This window comes from Perna viridis, chromosome 8, assembly GCF_037379345.1.
Source record: "Perna viridis isolate PV_CMFRI_1.1 ecotype Kerala chromosome 8, ASM3737934v1, whole genome shotgun sequence".
NCBI classification, from domain to species: Eukaryota; Metazoa; Mollusca; class Bivalvia; order Mytilida; family Mytilidae; genus Perna; species Perna viridis.
The window spans coordinates 6,484,630-6,502,064 of NC_142452.1; the positions used below are offsets into that span (position 1 = coordinate 6,484,630).

Below are 17,435 nucleotides of genomic sequence, written 5' to 3' on the forward strand. Positions count from 1 at the left end.
AAGTCATGTCCGGGGTAGACGAAAGAGGAAAGGAAAACTTTGACACGTTGAACAAATCAAAATGTGAATTGTCCAAATGAGGCTTTTGTCCTGTTGTCGGCTGTTCAAGCAATCAATGATGTCAAAGCACACAAACGTGATTAAAAACTAACTACTGTCACAGATTACGAATGGTAACTTAAGTCCAAATCTATGATATCCAATAAAGTTTAACTATTTGATAAGTTTTGAAATCTACTATTTGTTGTTATGTACTTAATGGTCGAGGACGTTTGCCCTACCAGTGCACCTGGTCTACGTTCCCAGTTGCTCATTTATTTTTGTTTCTTCGAATATATTATTTCGGGTATTTTATGTACTTAGTTGTGTGTGCATGATTTTCCTGTCTGGCCTTTGCCCTGGATTGCGTCATTTTTTTATTTCCTTTAGAATCTTCGTTCACTTGATTACTCTTTCTTATGGTCAATTTTAATGGTCATTGATTGTTTCAACATGTTAAATATGTATTCATCGTCGCATCACAAACACAACAACAACCATACGAACACACACAGAATATGTACCTAGTAAAGGTCTCGTGTAAGGACTGATTAATCCACTGCTACCATTTCACGCTCAACTGTTTCATGCATGGCAGATTTAGGGACTGATATTGAAAAAACGAAGAATGAGATCATACCTACATGCATTATTAAAATAACCATACCTGTCATTTTGACGGAGGGGTGACGCCGAAAAAAGTAATAAAATCGAGTGTCAATAACACGGATATATAGCACCTAAATAAATGCCCCTAGTGTACATCTTCAAACGAATCTTAACAAGAACATACCCATATACCTAAAAATAATTAAAAAAAAACATTAACCAACAACCCCAGTAAGAAAATTATCTTAATGCCAAGAATCTAAGTAGAGCAGCATAGATGACAAAAAACTACATTACATAAAGTCGTTTTGTTTTTTGTTTTTTGTTTTGTTTTTGTCATCTATTTACTTTTACAATTATGCTTGGTCATTTATTAGAACACACAAACTTAAGCTTGACCCGCTTGTCAATTGCTTCCTCCGCCAATGGATCAAAATCATATCCCTCTTCTGATGCGGTATTAAAAGAGGTCGTATAATCTTTCGGATCAGTTGAAGTAACATTCAGTACACCAAGACAAGTCGTATACTTATCTCGATTTTGGTTTAGACACATAGGCTGGCATAAGCCACCATCTTTATAAGTTACGCTTACAAAAGTGATGCTAGAGCCTAATTCAGGATTTTTTACAGCGACAAATGCGTAAGTCCAGATAGGTATTGAGACATCGGCATTGATGTAATCAGTGTAAAGCCCACGGTATGTTATCCCCCTTGCTTCTAAAACTGCAACCGATCTTGAACACTCTCTGTCAGTATTGTCACATTCAAAGAAAGACTTGATAGATATTTTATAAACAGGGTTTCTGAAGATAACTTTTACAGGAACAATGACATAATCTTCCAATTTGTCTTTCCCAGCCAATATTGTGACGTCACTTAAAGGTCTCGAGAGATCATTACGATATTTTCTGGAAGCATTTTCTTTTTCATGCAAGTTTATAAATTTCTGAAAACCATAGCATTCATTTGACTCTTTGTTGCATTTCAAAAATGGTGAATCCCAGCATTTATTTGTGCATTCAGGAAATTCTTCATATTGATAAATATTGTTTGTAAAGTAATGACTGTAGCCATCTATATTTTTGTAAGGAACAAACCGATCCATGTATTTGTCAGGCATTTGCATTCGGCTAACCCACTGGGTAACGTAGTCGTCTTGTGGTTCCATACCTTTCTTTCTCAAGGCCGTGCAAAACCTCTCCCATACTGCATCAATAAACGCATGATGGATAAAGAAAGCTGGATCTTGGGAACTAGTGCTAAAATCTGCCATTTGGCCTCCAATAGCAGCATGGATTTCATTGTGTATGTCTTCTAATACCATGCCTTCATATGCTGTTGGATTTGAAATGTTGTTGTGTGATTTTTGTGCAAGAATTCTTTCTATTGACGCCCTGTCTATAAAACCGCCCTTTGCTCCTAAATCTCTTCTCAATCGTTTTCCAGTTATGGTTTTCCATCCGGAAAATGGACCTGTTTTAACTACACCCCATGGGTTACCCAGAAATCTTGGTGAAAACATTATTGTGAGGGGAGGTTTGGTCATGGCATTATCTGCACGTGAATCCCAGTAACACAAAGTTACATTAGGATTCTTTTTCCGAAGTAATTCCTCAAATCTGTAAAAGACAATTCAAATCTTTTTACTTATGTTGAAAGCTGAATACAATTTGTAAGGTCAGTATTGTTTACACAATCTATATTCTGATAGATATTTTAATCTATTTGTAATGTAATTATTTACCGGACTTCTTTCTATCAAACATTTTTACCAAACTTTGTTTTTCTAGAAATGTAAAATCTTAACGTGTAAAAAGAGAGGCATATTTTTAACCAGACAGCTATACTCTTCAATTCACAATCCGTACGAATCCGTTTTTAACCTGAGATGACTTTAATTGTTAAATTAGATTAGAGAACGATATTCGCTTCTTGCATGACAGTCCTATGAATGTAATGTCCAGAAAAAAGTACATCCAACACAGATGGAAATCGTATGTCATATTTGAACCTAAACTTTGAAATCACAAAAAATAATAGTAAAGAGTGTAGTACTCTCAGGGAAACGATTTCAACCTTTTAAGCAACATTAATTATTGAACCCAATTCATCTTTGGCAGCTTTTCTTCTGACGATATACACAAATTCGAAATAAAATAATCTCTTTCCGCTTGAGATTCTACATTTTCTAACTTATAAAAACAAGATTACAATAAAAAAAAATGTTATTTGAAAAATTAAGGTGCTTAAGAGTTCGATTTTTTTTAAATGATGACAATGTAGTTATATTTCTCATTAGAACGTTTTGTTTGACTACATAATGAGGTACTGTCAACAGATTTAGTTATACACCTTAACAGTAACCACTGATATAAGGTGAGTACAAAAAAAGAAAGAAAAAAGAAAACGATTAATAAAACATTAACTTTAAGTAGAAGTCAAAATAAAATTCAAACAATGCTCATGGTTAGGTGATTTATGGTGTAAAACATCCATGGAACAAACGATGCAATACTCCTTTCTGTAGTTAGATCTGTACTTTTGAGAAAGCTACACTTAAACCTCCCAATAAAATCAACCAAATTCAGAACGATAACTATTGAAAAGTGCTAATTGCATGCATAATCTTTTTTTTTTAAATCGCAAAAAACGCCCAAATAGAAAACAAGACTTGTTCTATTGTTGGTAACTTATTCTGAATAGGAGGATGGGTTTTTGACATACATGAATAACCTGCTGTCTGATTTTTATAAAGATTTCTTACCGACTGTTGAGTTTGAATTTAAAATTTCAAATATGGGAGAAAGAAATACAAACAGTAAAATATGAAGCTTTTTTCGATTTGTGTTCGTTCAAAGCGATCAACCTAAAAATATCAATTAATAAGATACAATTTACACAGCAATATCGATAAACAAACATAAAACTACCGTCTTCCATTATGCAACTCACCGTAGATTATATATTCTATGCCAACCGAAGAAATTAGGTCCAAAATGTACAGAGTATATAGCCCTACCACTGTGCAAATTAGCAAACCAGTCATAAACATTTGGTGTTTTACTCTTAAAATAAAAATAAATTTTACATTCTATACATGTTACCAGCTTTACTAAAGATAATGTATAATAATGCACTTCATGTAAATAGTTAGTACTTCTTGCTATGTGTAATATATTGATGACGTTATTCTGTTTGCAATTGAAGTTTTTCCTTAAGGTTACTATGGTAAAAAAATATATATATAAATATTTAGCTTTATTTTAATTTGCAAACGATCATGATGGTGACATAGATGAAGCTCATAAGACAACAGATAATTCCTCACTTCGATTGAAGAATACCATTTAAAATCAAAGACTGAAATCTTCGAAGTCGCTAATCATCAAACGTTATATGCAACTGATTTTTGCTCACTGTCAACAACCATGCGATTTCAATACTCTACTAAAATTAATTTCCAATCAATTAGTGATTTTCTCATATACACCATAAACACTTGCATAGATATATATGAGGACGTGGTTCAGAATTTTAAAAATCAAAAATTTTAGTGAGCTTAGACTTGAAGATTTTAGGTCGATTAATCGAAGATTATGAAGGGTGATTATTGATTTAACGAGAATATGTATGGTTTGGTTGTATATGTCAAAGAGATCACAACCCAACGGGATGAAAATATCAGCCCAAGGCCACCTATTGGTCTTCAATGAACGACCAATGGCCGTTATTACATCAATATACATTCAAGTTCTACTCCATTTTTATATTTTGACATCGTACATTTGTATAATATTAGCACAATAAGTGTATTCCTTTCTTTTAAAAGTATACAGAACTATATATTGTCGGTTTTAAAAGCACATTACAGTTGTAATGTTTTAATAAAGCTTTTGAACTCTGTTCTGTAACGCCAATATTCGTCAATCAGCTAGGATCAGTAATTTCTCGAGTGAGTATGAAATGGTACGAACTCAAGCAAAGTTGGGATGTGCTCTAAAATCGGGTGACTTCGTAACCGTTGTTTGAATCAAAACAACTCGGAGACTTGACGTTTCTCAGCTATACTACTGAAAGTTCAATGATAGCCGATCATCTCATCTTTTAATGTAAACATCCTGCTCTCATACAAGTAAAAACACACGTAGAACATATGTGTATGGTATTTTAGAGGTACATTTTGATCTCATATGAAGCGGTTCTATGGCACCTATCTGCAACATAAGGAGGTGTAGTTATATATTATTATGCAAATCATATAAAAATGTAAGTACTGAAACTACGAGTGCAAGAAGTCGCTAACAATATATGTAACTTAAGAAGGGACTACTTAATTGAACATTTAGAATTGATGACTAAAAGATTTTTGTACTGCACTGAAATTTCATATAGTTTTAAACTAATATGATTCCGTTTAATTACCTCATCTTTTTTAAGTGCATTGATAGCATCCCACAGTTCCCCTCTCTCTCGCTTAGATAATGTTCTGCACTCTCGTCGTACTCGTTTTACAGGATGCCAGAAAAAATTCTGCTTTACTTTCACCTGGACAAGTCCATCATTCGAGTCTTCCCATGTTTCACTTTTATTTTGTAAACCATTAATAGCGCATTTGTGTAAAAGGCTATATTCTTGGTCTTTACAGTCGAAAAATTGAGTTGGTTGATCAACCGTGACGACTTTGGACAATGCAAACTGTCCCGAGTCAAAAAGTAAAAGTATCGAAAGTGGAATCCACATTGCTTTTCCTTAAAAGCAAAATCGTTGTTATTTAACAGTACGTTTTTTAAACATTATTACAGGAATATAACGAATTTGCCTCACTTTTACATTGTCAGGCATTGCAACGCTTATGCAAACGTCAAGTCCATCAAAGGAAAGTCTATATGCATTCTGAAAATCGTTAATCAGTCTTACGTTCTTACTGTGTAGTCTATGAACATGTTTAGACGTAACCACAAAAATAACGCTATAACTGTTTTTCCGCCTGTAATTTAAAATTGTAAAACGAGACGGAGAGTAACACATAGCTTTTAAGCTCTGAAAACTAGATGACACATTTGGCGTCTGAGTCAAGTCAATTATCTGTTTGCTTTCTCATGTTATTAGATCTAATTTCTAAAATATATGATTAGATTAACAAACAAAATCATATTACCTTCAGCTAGGTGTGCTTAGTTAGCTTTCAAAGATATACAGGTACATGGAAAGTGTAACATATGAAGATAACAGGCGGACAGCTTGTATCATCTGTTTACTGTAAATCAGCATGCCTAACTAACGTCAATCACTCCGTGTAAGATATATACCCATACTATGTATGCGAGACAGTTGTATATATTAACGGTATTTTGATATTCATGAAAAACACCATAGGAAATTTATTCACATGCAGATAAATATGCACTGTGTAATGGTTTTTACCATTACAAGATCTTTATAATGAATTTTCGATTAAAGACATACAATGTACGATCGGAACCGGTATAAAAAGTTATATGAACAGGATGAATTTCAATAGAAATTCAGTATGCCCCTCTGCGTTTTGGCTTGTGACACCACTACAGACGTTATTGCAGAAATGGTTAAAAAAGACTAGGCCAAATCATATCACCCTAATTTTCACTAGACACATGTCGTTATATAATAACCGAATTGCATTTCTCCCAGATGAATTTAGATAATCACAGACATTGTGTTATTATGATCTACAATAACTGATGGATTAGAGAATTTCAATAACTATATGACAAAAGCGATGAATTCTCATTTTCCTCTGTCTGTGGCAACATCCCTTCTGCACATGCAGATGGAGTGTTAATACCACAACTCATACGCCAAATCTAGCTTAAATCGAAAGAGAGAAACTTTGACATTGTGAACATATCTGTTTTCATTGATCAGTCTAGTATGGAGATCATAATTATATAACTACGCATACATAATTCAAGAGCCTACCGAAGCTATACGGAACTGCGCTAAACTTCTCATTGATCAGCTATCGAGACAAGTTATGTTGCCAAAAACTTAAATCATCACTTCAAAACTATTGTAAACAACATCGTGAAGATGTTGATCGATATAGTGTGGTCATATCAACAAAGATAAGAAATATTTTCTACCTCTTTCGATTTAATCCTGGTTACATTTTTTCTTTAGGATCCGTAGTATTCATTAATTGTTACAGTGTTTTGATTGTTAACGTGACCTAGTTATGGTTCCCGTGGGTAACTAATCATTCCAATCGTGGTCTCCCTGGTATCTCATTCTTTCGTCTCCTTGGGTCACTAGTATGGTATCACATTCTTCATCCTTGCAATTACATTTTAACATGTTAAACAAATTCTTGCGTACACTATTTTTATTTTTTATGTATTTTTTTATTTTGATTTCTCTTTGTATTTTGGTCTTAAACTGATAATGAAATTCTACTTCTTCTGCCACGTGTGCAGCATAACGAAAATTAAGATGTGGTTGTTTTGTTTTGTTTATGATTTATGAACCAAATACGTTGTGAAAATATATGAAAGACATATGTTGCAATTTTCCAGTGTATTCATGTTTGTAATCCGTTAAAAAAGTTAACCCTTTGCTTTCATTGTGTAATATGATATTACACACAAGAAAGATTTTGAGACATGTCTTTTTTTACAATGAAAAACTATTTGCACTAACATCACCTGCAGGTTCAACCAATATTAATATCTACAGTTGATGAATTTACGTTCTTACAAATAAGAAATACTATGCACGGTCTCGAAGCCTTTGGTTATCAATGAAGCAATAATTGCAGAATAGTATAGATAATTTTAGGCATAGGATATTGATTTTCTTCCACAAGGAGATAAACAATCCAATTACACATCTTGGAAATGTAAATTATACAAAAAAGTACTGGCATGTTTATTTATAAATGTACACATATACAAACACAATTTTGAATAGATAGAAGACTTTCAAGTAACCACAAACAGTCGGTAGTCTTTTCTCATTATATTTCAAAATTCAACACATGCACCTATTTGGTAACTTTTAAGAAAATGTTAAGATGAACATACAATATTAACTGAATGAATATATAAACAGAGAAACAACTCTTATCACCTGTTCATTACAAAACAACCTGACAGCGAAAGGTGGTATTTTTTTCTGTGCTTTTCAATTCAAGTTGGAATTCAATAGAATCTAGAATGTATTGATCGGAGGTTTTGATTTTCTAAGAGAAATTAAATTTTCAACGTGTAATGACTAATATTCAGTAGAAATAGAAATCAATATTTCTATTTGGACAACTTAAGATATCCAATTTTAATAGAAATTACCTAGATATAATTATAAAACATATTATTCCATTATAATTAGTTAATTATTATTATTATTATTAAGGCAACGTCAAAAGTGTTTCGTAGTCTGAATTCTTGAATGTAAAATAACAACCAATACTGTGTAATTCATTCAACATCAGCATTACAGCAGTAAATGTCAATATGTCTCCCTGTAAGATATATGTCCATACTTAATTTTGCAATACGAATATATATTAGTACTATTTTATTATTCATTTAATGCACGCTGAGAAATTGACATCCAATTAAGATAAGAACATACATAGATATTTTCTACGTTGATATGAAATAATGAACAAATATATCACGGCAGGGAGGGGTAATGGCGACAAATAATAGAACAGTGAAGAATAGTTTCCAAAGCCGATAAGAGAAGTTAATATGATTCTCGAGACACGTATAGTTTGGCCAATCAGGTAAAGAAAACAGACTAAGCAATATGAGCATGTAAACCTTTTTGACATTGTCTTAATAATTCAAAACTGGCTATAACGGAATAAATGTGTAAATAATCATGTCGGTAGGATTTATGTTACTTCTAGTGGAATTAGAATATCTGTCATGATATATCTGTTTAATTACACCGAGTATGTATTAAAAAGTGACCGATTGTTTCATGATCTCAGAGCGTCCCTATATCTTTCCAGTTTTGTTAAACGACCACCCACAGCCTAGTGGTCGTCTAATACTTTTGATTGTTGACTAATACTCAAAACACTTCCGTCTTCAAAATTTACTCATCACGTTACTTTACTTAGAGATGTGAGACATAGAAACTTTCGGAATAAATTGTGCGGGATGGGGCTCGCAAGGGTAAAAAGGCAAATATTTTGTGGTAAATACCCCGGGTTAGGGAGAAAAAAAGAACATTTTTATGAAAATACCTCAGAAGCTGTACAAAAAAAAACGGTCCCCTAAAAAGATGTTTAAAATACACTTGCTATTAACATATAATCCAGAAAGATACGTTATCATTGACTAATAATTTTGTGTTACGATATTTTTTATTCTAGAAACCATTCGTTAGTAACATTTAAAAACTAGAGTCGCTCTTTTATTAATAATGTCCGGAGAGAGAGGGTCAAATGGAAATTGATTCATGTCATTTTCATCTAACGTTTCAATAAAAGACCTTGGTTCCTCATCTGCAACGCGAACAAAGCCGTTTGCTGATTTGTATCGACTTTCATCCGCCGACGGAGTTTGAGTACGACACGGTGTTCCTGATTTCTCTGAAACGCTTACATAAGCATCATTTGATCCATTAACTGGTTTCATGACAGCAACAAACGTATATAACCAGTAAGGTATGCTGACGTCAGCTAGAACATAGTTTTGGAATGTCATATTGTATGTGATGCCGAAACTCTGCACGAAAACGGCTGTTCTGTTACACAAGTTCAACTCATCGTCCCCTAAATTACACTTCATTTGTATTTCATTGTTTCTAACAGCTTTATTTAGAATTATTTTAATAGGAATAAAAACGACTTCATTAATATACTGGCTACCTGATAAAATTGTTAAATTCCGTAATGGGTTCGATAAGTGGTTTCTTATTAAAATTTTCGGCTGAACATGGCGAAGATCTTCGTTTTCAGTTATACTGTAGCAAACATTCTTCTTTTTGCTACATTTTAAATATGGAGAGTCCCCACATTCTGGGCATACAGGGGAAGGTTCGTATTCATATATATGTTCCATGAAATAGTTACTATATCCATCCAAGTTTCTATATGGCTTTAGGCGATCCATAAACTCCTGTGGATGGTGCATTTTATTTTTAATGACCACGTAATCATCTTGAGGATTGATTCCACGTCTTTGCAAATTAGTACGGAATAATTCCCATATTGAATCAACAAATGCATGATGAATCCAGAAGAATGGGTCCTGGGAACTTCTGTTAAAGTTGTTCATCTGTCCCCCAATATATGCGTGTACAAGGTTATGCATGTTTTCAAAATTATTTATCACTCTTGCAGTCCCCGATGTTATGTGTCTATGCCTCTTTTGGGACAGTATTCTGTTGATCCGATATGGCGACATTAGATGACCTTGCATACCAATATGTCTGTAAAGCCAATGACCAACAATAGTTTTCCAACCGGCGAACGGTCCTTGTTGTACAGCACCATTTGAAGTACCCATAAATCTAGAGGTAAACATCAGAGATGCCCGAGGATTTCCGTTCATGTAATCAAGTCTATTATCCCAATAACACAGAGTTATATTGGGATTTTTTGTCCTCAAAAGTTGTTCAAATCTACAAGAAGGAAAAAAAACAATGTATGAATGATAATGACATTAATCAAAGAAAACAAATACAAATGTACTACAATAGTTACATAAGAGTGAGAGACTATTTTCCTATGGAATTACATACAGTTAAGTTGCGCAATATTTGTTCAAACGATGGACTACTTTCCTACTAAAAAGATAGAACAATACCACGTTACATTACATTATATCATACACCCGCCAATTTGTAAAAAGTCAATTCCGTGGTAGACGAAAGAGGAAAGTAAAACTATGACACGTTGATCAAATCAGTTTTCATGGTGCAGATAGATACACCGTAACGTTCAATGAGTTCATTATGACGACTATAAAACTTCTGTAGTGATGACTTCAATCTTGCAGCAACATAACCGTGTTCCAGAAGCCTAATTGTAAGAAGTCTAGCTTGATACAAGAAGTCTGCGTACGTTGTAGTTACGGCAAGCACTAGCATAACGTATGAGTTGTGATATGAAAACTCCATACGCATGTACTGAAAGGATGTTGACTCAAATGAAAGGAAAGTTGACAATACGAAATGAAAAGTCATCGCGTTTCTCGTATAGTTTGGAGAAAATATACACTCCTTTTCAATGCATTCGCTTAAATTTTTCCTGCTTCATGAAATATTCATGAAAATTAAGGTTCAAATCGAAACAAAGCTTTTTTAAGATAGGAAAGGCAAATCATATTTGAAAATTCTGTGAAGATGTCAGTTGCGTTTTATACGACACAGGTTATTAGTAAAATATTCCCGCCATCCGTGCAGAATTGTAATAATTCCAGGCGTTATACATATTCTGAATTAAACCCACTCAATCTTAATATGATAACAGGCGAAGCTGCTCGTGAAGTTAAAAGTGAAGATTAAAACACGTTTAATCTATTGGTGCTTGCTTCTATAGGCATGCACATGCCTACACAATATTAAGGCCTTAACCTTCCACCGTTAATGTAATGTAAAAAAGTAACAGAAACAACAAATAAAAGCATCATGAAATTCACTCAACGATACATGTACATCCAATTATCCTCAATGGAATACCTCAACTACATCGTGTAAACAACAGAACATTCGCAGTTACTGAAATTAGCTCATAACAAAGTAAAGAACGCAATACCATAATACCAGCATTAGAAATAATCTGTCACTACAATTACAGTAGACTTGATTAGGACATCCAAGTACTAAACAAGCAATTTCATGTACAACGATACGACTTTTTAAGGTTTTGTTTTACATAGAGATGCAAATAAATGGTCGAATATTTGAAAACAAGATTAAAAAAAAAACAAAACAAAAAAAAAAAAAAAACAAAACAAAACAAAAAAACTGAGCACCTGCAAGTGCAATTATATATTTTTGTATCAGACTTGAAGTTAAGCCATGTATGTATGTACGACCAATGACATACTTCCTGACATTTACCAAGTTACATCAGGTTTTTTATTAGTGTTATAAGCTTTTTTCTGTTCAAAGAATGTATCAATATATTTAGTTGCAAATTATAAAACGACAGTATAAACGTTAAACATGAGAATAATATGTCAAGTTAAAAATACAGGAAGGAACTCACTGACCCCTTTAGCTGATCTAACTACGTATGATGTTTAGTTTTGCCACCAGCAATATGTAATTCTTCTAATATTGGTAGTTGAAATATCAGCATTTGTTGATTTTCATTATATAAGATAACATGCACGTTACATGTTTTATGACAGAACATGTTTTATATGAGTTGCAGGTGGTATTTCTGCAATTTCGTGATGAATGCTTTGTACATGGTACTATTCTAAATTACAAAATGTTATTTAAAAACATATGTATTTCAAGGGGGAAAAGTATATAACATGATATTTGTATTATATTGGGTGTTCATTAACAGGGTTTTCTCTTGATATACTTGTAAGACACATACCTAATGTGCGTTATAAGTATGGAATCGATATGTTGTACATATGTTTGATATTTACTACAGTAATGTAACAAAAACTTGAAATCCTCAAACTTACACATTTCTTAGTGAAAAATGGAAGGATATCTTAAGAAAAAAAAACAATTGACACATAAAGCAATTACATTGCTACATTGGATAGACGACATTTTTTGTCTACAAAAAATTTTGCTGTGCGTATGAGGGTCTTCAAGAGGTACATATTGTAATGTTGATCATAAACCTATCGTTCTGTATGTTTTCACGAGGAAAAGGCTTAACTACTTTTTTTGGCTTAAAATATACAATAAAAAAGAACAGTACATCACGAGTTAGAATTTGAGCGCAAATTGATGTAGGTTTTATTCAATATCTTTAATTGATGACTTACCGTAAAATGAATATTCTGTGCCATCCGAAAAAGTTTGGTCCAAAATGAACAGATCTGACAACTCTTTTAGTGTGGTAATCAGCAAAGTTGTCATATACATTTGGATGAAGACTCTGCAAGTCGTTTACAAAATAATTAAGGTTTAAAATATGACCGTTCTATGAATCTATACATACTTTATGGATAAGGATATTCTATTTAGTATTTGTTTTATATTTATTCGATGTGACATTTATGTTACTATTTGATATGTGCCAGCTTTCAGTAGCTGATAAAATTTTCTGTCTGTCTACATGATGTATGTTTAGGTATTTTATGGAAGACATGTTGAGTGAATTGTTTGCTTGATTCTTGATTCATTTCATTTTGACCTTACATTAAATTGGAATGGTTAAAGTCGCATAATTTAAACCCATCAAAAAGTCACATGCACATGTCCACGGTCATATTGTGGTCATCAATGTATCTTTGTATTGCTTTCTAATTTGATTATGATGAATTGTCATCGTTCCGTTACTATGAATTCATCACCCTTGTTGTCATTGGAGCTTGCTTAAAGGTTAATCTAAACCTGTTGTTCAGAGATTTTTAAGGTGTGTTTAAAGACCTTGAAGACCTTACAAATTGATTCTCTGTCTGAGTGGGTAAAGGCTGTAATGTCTTTAAATTTGAAACGTATGAAAATATTAATTAGGTCAATGAGTGTCAATACTACATCAGTTTTCAAAGACCCCGATGTAGTTAAAACATTGTCAACTATACATGACATATACGTACCAGCAAACAAAGCCCTAAACAACATTGTTTTTGTCTGCAAAACGTATTACACCCAATGTTTATATCAGAGGTAGACGAAGAAAATAATAGTAGTGATAAAACCTATACTGTCGCTACACTTTTCAAAGAAGAGATAGTGGAAAACGATAAATCTGTGCTATCCTCTTTTGATCTGTCTACCAAACGCGATGATTGGCAACTACCGTCTACGTACTGGATTCCTAAAATCAACATACAAACAATGCTACATAGCTTGATCAGCAAAATATACCACCGAGCCTTTTTCAAAACTTTTAACTTCTATATTCACAACTGTCAAAGAGGGTATTCAGTCCTACCCCGACACCTGTTACTCCCGTAGTGATATAAATTCAATGTGGATTCTGAAAAATTTGAAAGATCTTCTTAAAATCCTCAATTCAAATTATTATCAAAATACAACAGCATTATAACATACGAATGTTTAACTCTTTATACTTCAATTCCCAATACTAAGTTAAAAACCTAACACAAAAACATTATACATTGTTGTTACTAAAAACAAAGATGTTACACCTAGATACAAATATGTAGTTCTAGGTAGAGATTCCTCACACTTTGTAAAAAAAATAATTCCAAATCATCTTCGAAATATACTGAAAAAAATGTTTTCAAAATATCTAAAATTTTGATCGACAACGTATTTGTCCAGTGTGGTTGACGCGTTTGTCAACAAACGGTCGGCATTCCAATGGAAACATATTGTGCTCCTCTACTTGCTGACAATTCTTTCACTCTTATGAGGCTAACTTTACAGCTGATCTGATCCAAAAGGAAGAACTTAGTTTAGTTAAATCCTTTAATCTCAGTTTCCGCTATATAGATGACGTATTATCGTTATACAATCATACTTGATACATTACATCTACCCCAAAAATAAAACTTGAAATAAAGGATACTACAGTCACTGTTAAGTCAGCCTGATATCTTGGCCTACACTTAGATGGCAAAGTACAACTATTATATGACAAACGTGAGGACTTTTCATTCAGTATTGTCAACTTTCCGTTAATCTGTGGCAACATCCTTTCTGCACATGGGTATGGAATTTTCATATCACAACACATACGTTATGCCAGAGCTTGCCGTAACTATGCAGACTTTTTGTATCGCGATAGATTTCTTACAGTTAGGCTTCTGGAACAGAGTTATGTTGCTGCAAGTTTGAAATCTTCACTACAAACGTTTTATGGTCGTCATCATGAACTCGTTGATTCTTACGGTATGCATCTGCACCTTGAAAACTGATTTGTTCAACGTGTCATATTTTCTAAAATCTTGATTCCATTGATTACTCTTTATTTTCTCCATTGTATATTTTATTTGTTTCTATGAAACCTTAACAAGTATTTTTATTTAGGTTGGACGAAGGATTGTGTATCAATTAGATCCATATCTTTTTTGTCACTATTTAGACAAGCAAAAAGCTAATTTTGTTCCTGTATGAACACTGCTAAAATTATATACAGCTTAAATTCAGAACAAGAATTTTTTTTCCCCAGCTTTGTTGTTAGTCTTTGTCAAAAAGAAACATAAAACCATTTGTTGGCAAGTGAGGAAAAAGGAAAGAAACATTAGTAAAAAGTAACGATTAAAAGACAAACTTACTGTATCATTTTTTAGAGCGTTAATGGCGTCAAATAAAGCGCTCCTCTCTTCATCTGGAATCACTCGACACTCGCGACGTATCCGTTTTGTTGGATGCCAATAAAACTCTTCCGTTATTTGTAACTGTATATTGGTTTCGTTTGTTAACAGTTTTCTTATGCATGAATGCTGGGCAGTCATGTTTTGTGTAATGCATTTCGACAAAACCAGTGGCGTTTTTATAGTTTTTACTGTTCCTTTAACTGAAGATAACGCATGGGCTAAAATAACGGCATACCAAAACATATTCTTCAAACAACACATGCAAACACTTTGAAGTTTGAAAAGAAAGTATCAGGTCTTCATATAATAGAAAGACTAAATGTTTGCATTTATTTAGATAACCATATGCTATTCGATTTATGCATAAATGTCACTTGCACTCTTAACAGAATTTTTTGTTAGTCGTTGTAAGACTCTAATAATTTTGCCTAAGAAACAAACCGTATAGCAGTTAATTCATAACAAAGATACATGATTGATAAATGATTATAATAACCATCTGTGAAAATAGTTAGATAAATATATACAATTATATATTCATACAAACTATATATTAATAATAACCGCATTTTACTTTTTTTGAAAAATAGTAAAAAAATATTTGGTAAATATCCATTGAAATAACGAGATTATCGGAATGAAAAAACAAACAAACAAACAAACAAAACAAAACAAATATATCTATATATCGACATCGTTTGTTTCAACATAGATGGTTTTCTGGTAAATGTTTATTGTGAACTTTTTTTTATTTTTTTTTCCCTTTCAAGTGAGGACACAGATTTGTATTGCCCGAGGGGCAAGCATGAACGCAGACTGGTATTGTCCGAATAGCTAATGCAAACATACATACGTGTTTGCATTAGCTAGACAACTCGTCCATATATTGATATCAATAATTAAAATATGCACATGTTCATAAATATCCGTTTACGTTTGTTACTAATTGTTTACTGATATCAATAAATGGCTTGCCATAACCATAACACAAGTCATATACATATTACACATTATAATGCTTCTTTCTTGAAGGTGTAGTTGAATGGATGTGTTTAACCTGGTATGTCAAGTTAATGATTGACCATTTCAATTAATGTAGGTTAGCTGGGTAAAATTTGTTGCTCTAATTCTGGAATCTCAGTTTGTTTTGGTTTTTTTTTCGTCTTTTAGTTTTTTTCGTTTTCTTTTAACAGAAACCAACAGTTTGGTATGTGTCAGTTAAAGGATACTTCTGTAGTGATGTCCCACAGTTCTGAAAAGAAGAAGTTGCATAGTTGTTGTAGATTAGATTAAGTTGAACTTTGATTGCATTTACACAGGATAAGAATTTCATCAGATTCAATGTGGCCCTTTTCGGCTTGCATTTGGTTTTTTGCGCATAAAAGTGTACTAATGACATGCTTTAACGATAGGGACGACAGTGTCAAATCATAACGTCACAGCAAATTGTTTTAAGTCGAATAAAAAAACAATAAATCAAATTTTATTAATATTAGTGAAAAAGTTATTATGTGTAGTGTGAACGAAGACAGGGTTCTTCAACGTTTAACATCTTGAATACTACCATGCATCATACTTGTAGTACATGCTGTAGCTTAAGATAGGAAACCCGTTTAGTTGATAAAATGATTATATATAAGGGTCTGAAAAACTCCCAACGATGTTAGAACTGTCAAATTTTCGATGCAAATTTTTGGTCGTTCCCTCCGCGGGACTCGAACTCGTACCTCTGTGACAGCTATGGCAACACCGTCTGCACTAAGTCCAGCGCCCTAGACCACTCGGCCAGCTAGGCTATATAAAAATATAGCTTTCGCTGGCCGGGTCATTCCACCTCGTAGGATTAATCTAGGGCTGTAAATACACGATGTATGGTAGTACGGGACAGTTCATCTAGGTGTCATTATGTAGGATAGAGGATCAAACTAATGCTGCATGTCACAACAAATCAATATTATACAACGTCTCAGAATGCGACGACTCTATTCGCTACACTACTCCATCGGCTCAAATTGATACAGGGAAGATAACGTAAACTTATAGAATGGTCTGAAAAACTCCCAACGATGTTAGAACTGTCAAATATCATCATGTGATAGTTTTCTATAAGTCGGAGATTAAACAAAAAATGGTACGTTAACATTCAGTATTATATAAGATTTTATATGGTAAATATCTTTGAAAAGATTAATGTTTACATGTACAATTTATGAAGTATGAAGGTGGCTGAAATTATATGTTTATGTACGTGTATAAACTTTATTTTATTTGAAAAAAAATGGTGAAATTAAAAATGGTATAAATAGTTGCAGTAAGGCATATGCATATAAGTCGTTAAAAATATGTAAAAGGAAGGTCCTATTTAACC

General features: G+C 33.0%; 2 protein-coding genes across 2 annotated transcripts; both read right to left on the reverse strand.

The window, feature by feature from the left end:
- Window positions 1-991: 991 nt before the first annotated feature.
- LOC148609111 (tyrosinase-like protein) lies at window positions 992-5,390 on the reverse strand. The gene is made up of 3 exons (XM_088541216.1): window positions 5,073-5,390; window positions 3,603-3,715; window positions 992-2,269 (listed from the first exon to the last, which is right to left on the reverse strand). Exons 1-3 carry the CDS (start codon window positions 5,388-5,390, stop codon window positions 1,015-1,017), a joined length of 1,686 nt encoding a protein of 561 aa, XP_088397342.1. The 3' UTR covers window positions 992-1,014.
- A 2,149-nt stretch (window positions 5,391-7,539) lies between these two features.
- Window positions 7,540-15,404, reverse strand: LOC148609112 (tyrosinase-like). The gene is made up of 3 exons (XM_088541961.1): window positions 15,026-15,404; window positions 12,602-12,714; window positions 7,540-10,262 (listed from the first exon to the last, which is right to left on the reverse strand). The coding sequence occupies exons 1-3, from the start codon at window positions 15,326-15,328 to the stop codon at window positions 9,020-9,022; spliced, it is 1,659 nt and encodes a 552-aa protein (XP_088398087.1). The 5' UTR covers window positions 15,329-15,404; the 3' UTR covers window positions 7,540-9,019.
- Window positions 15,405-17,435: the final 2,031 nt, after the last annotated feature.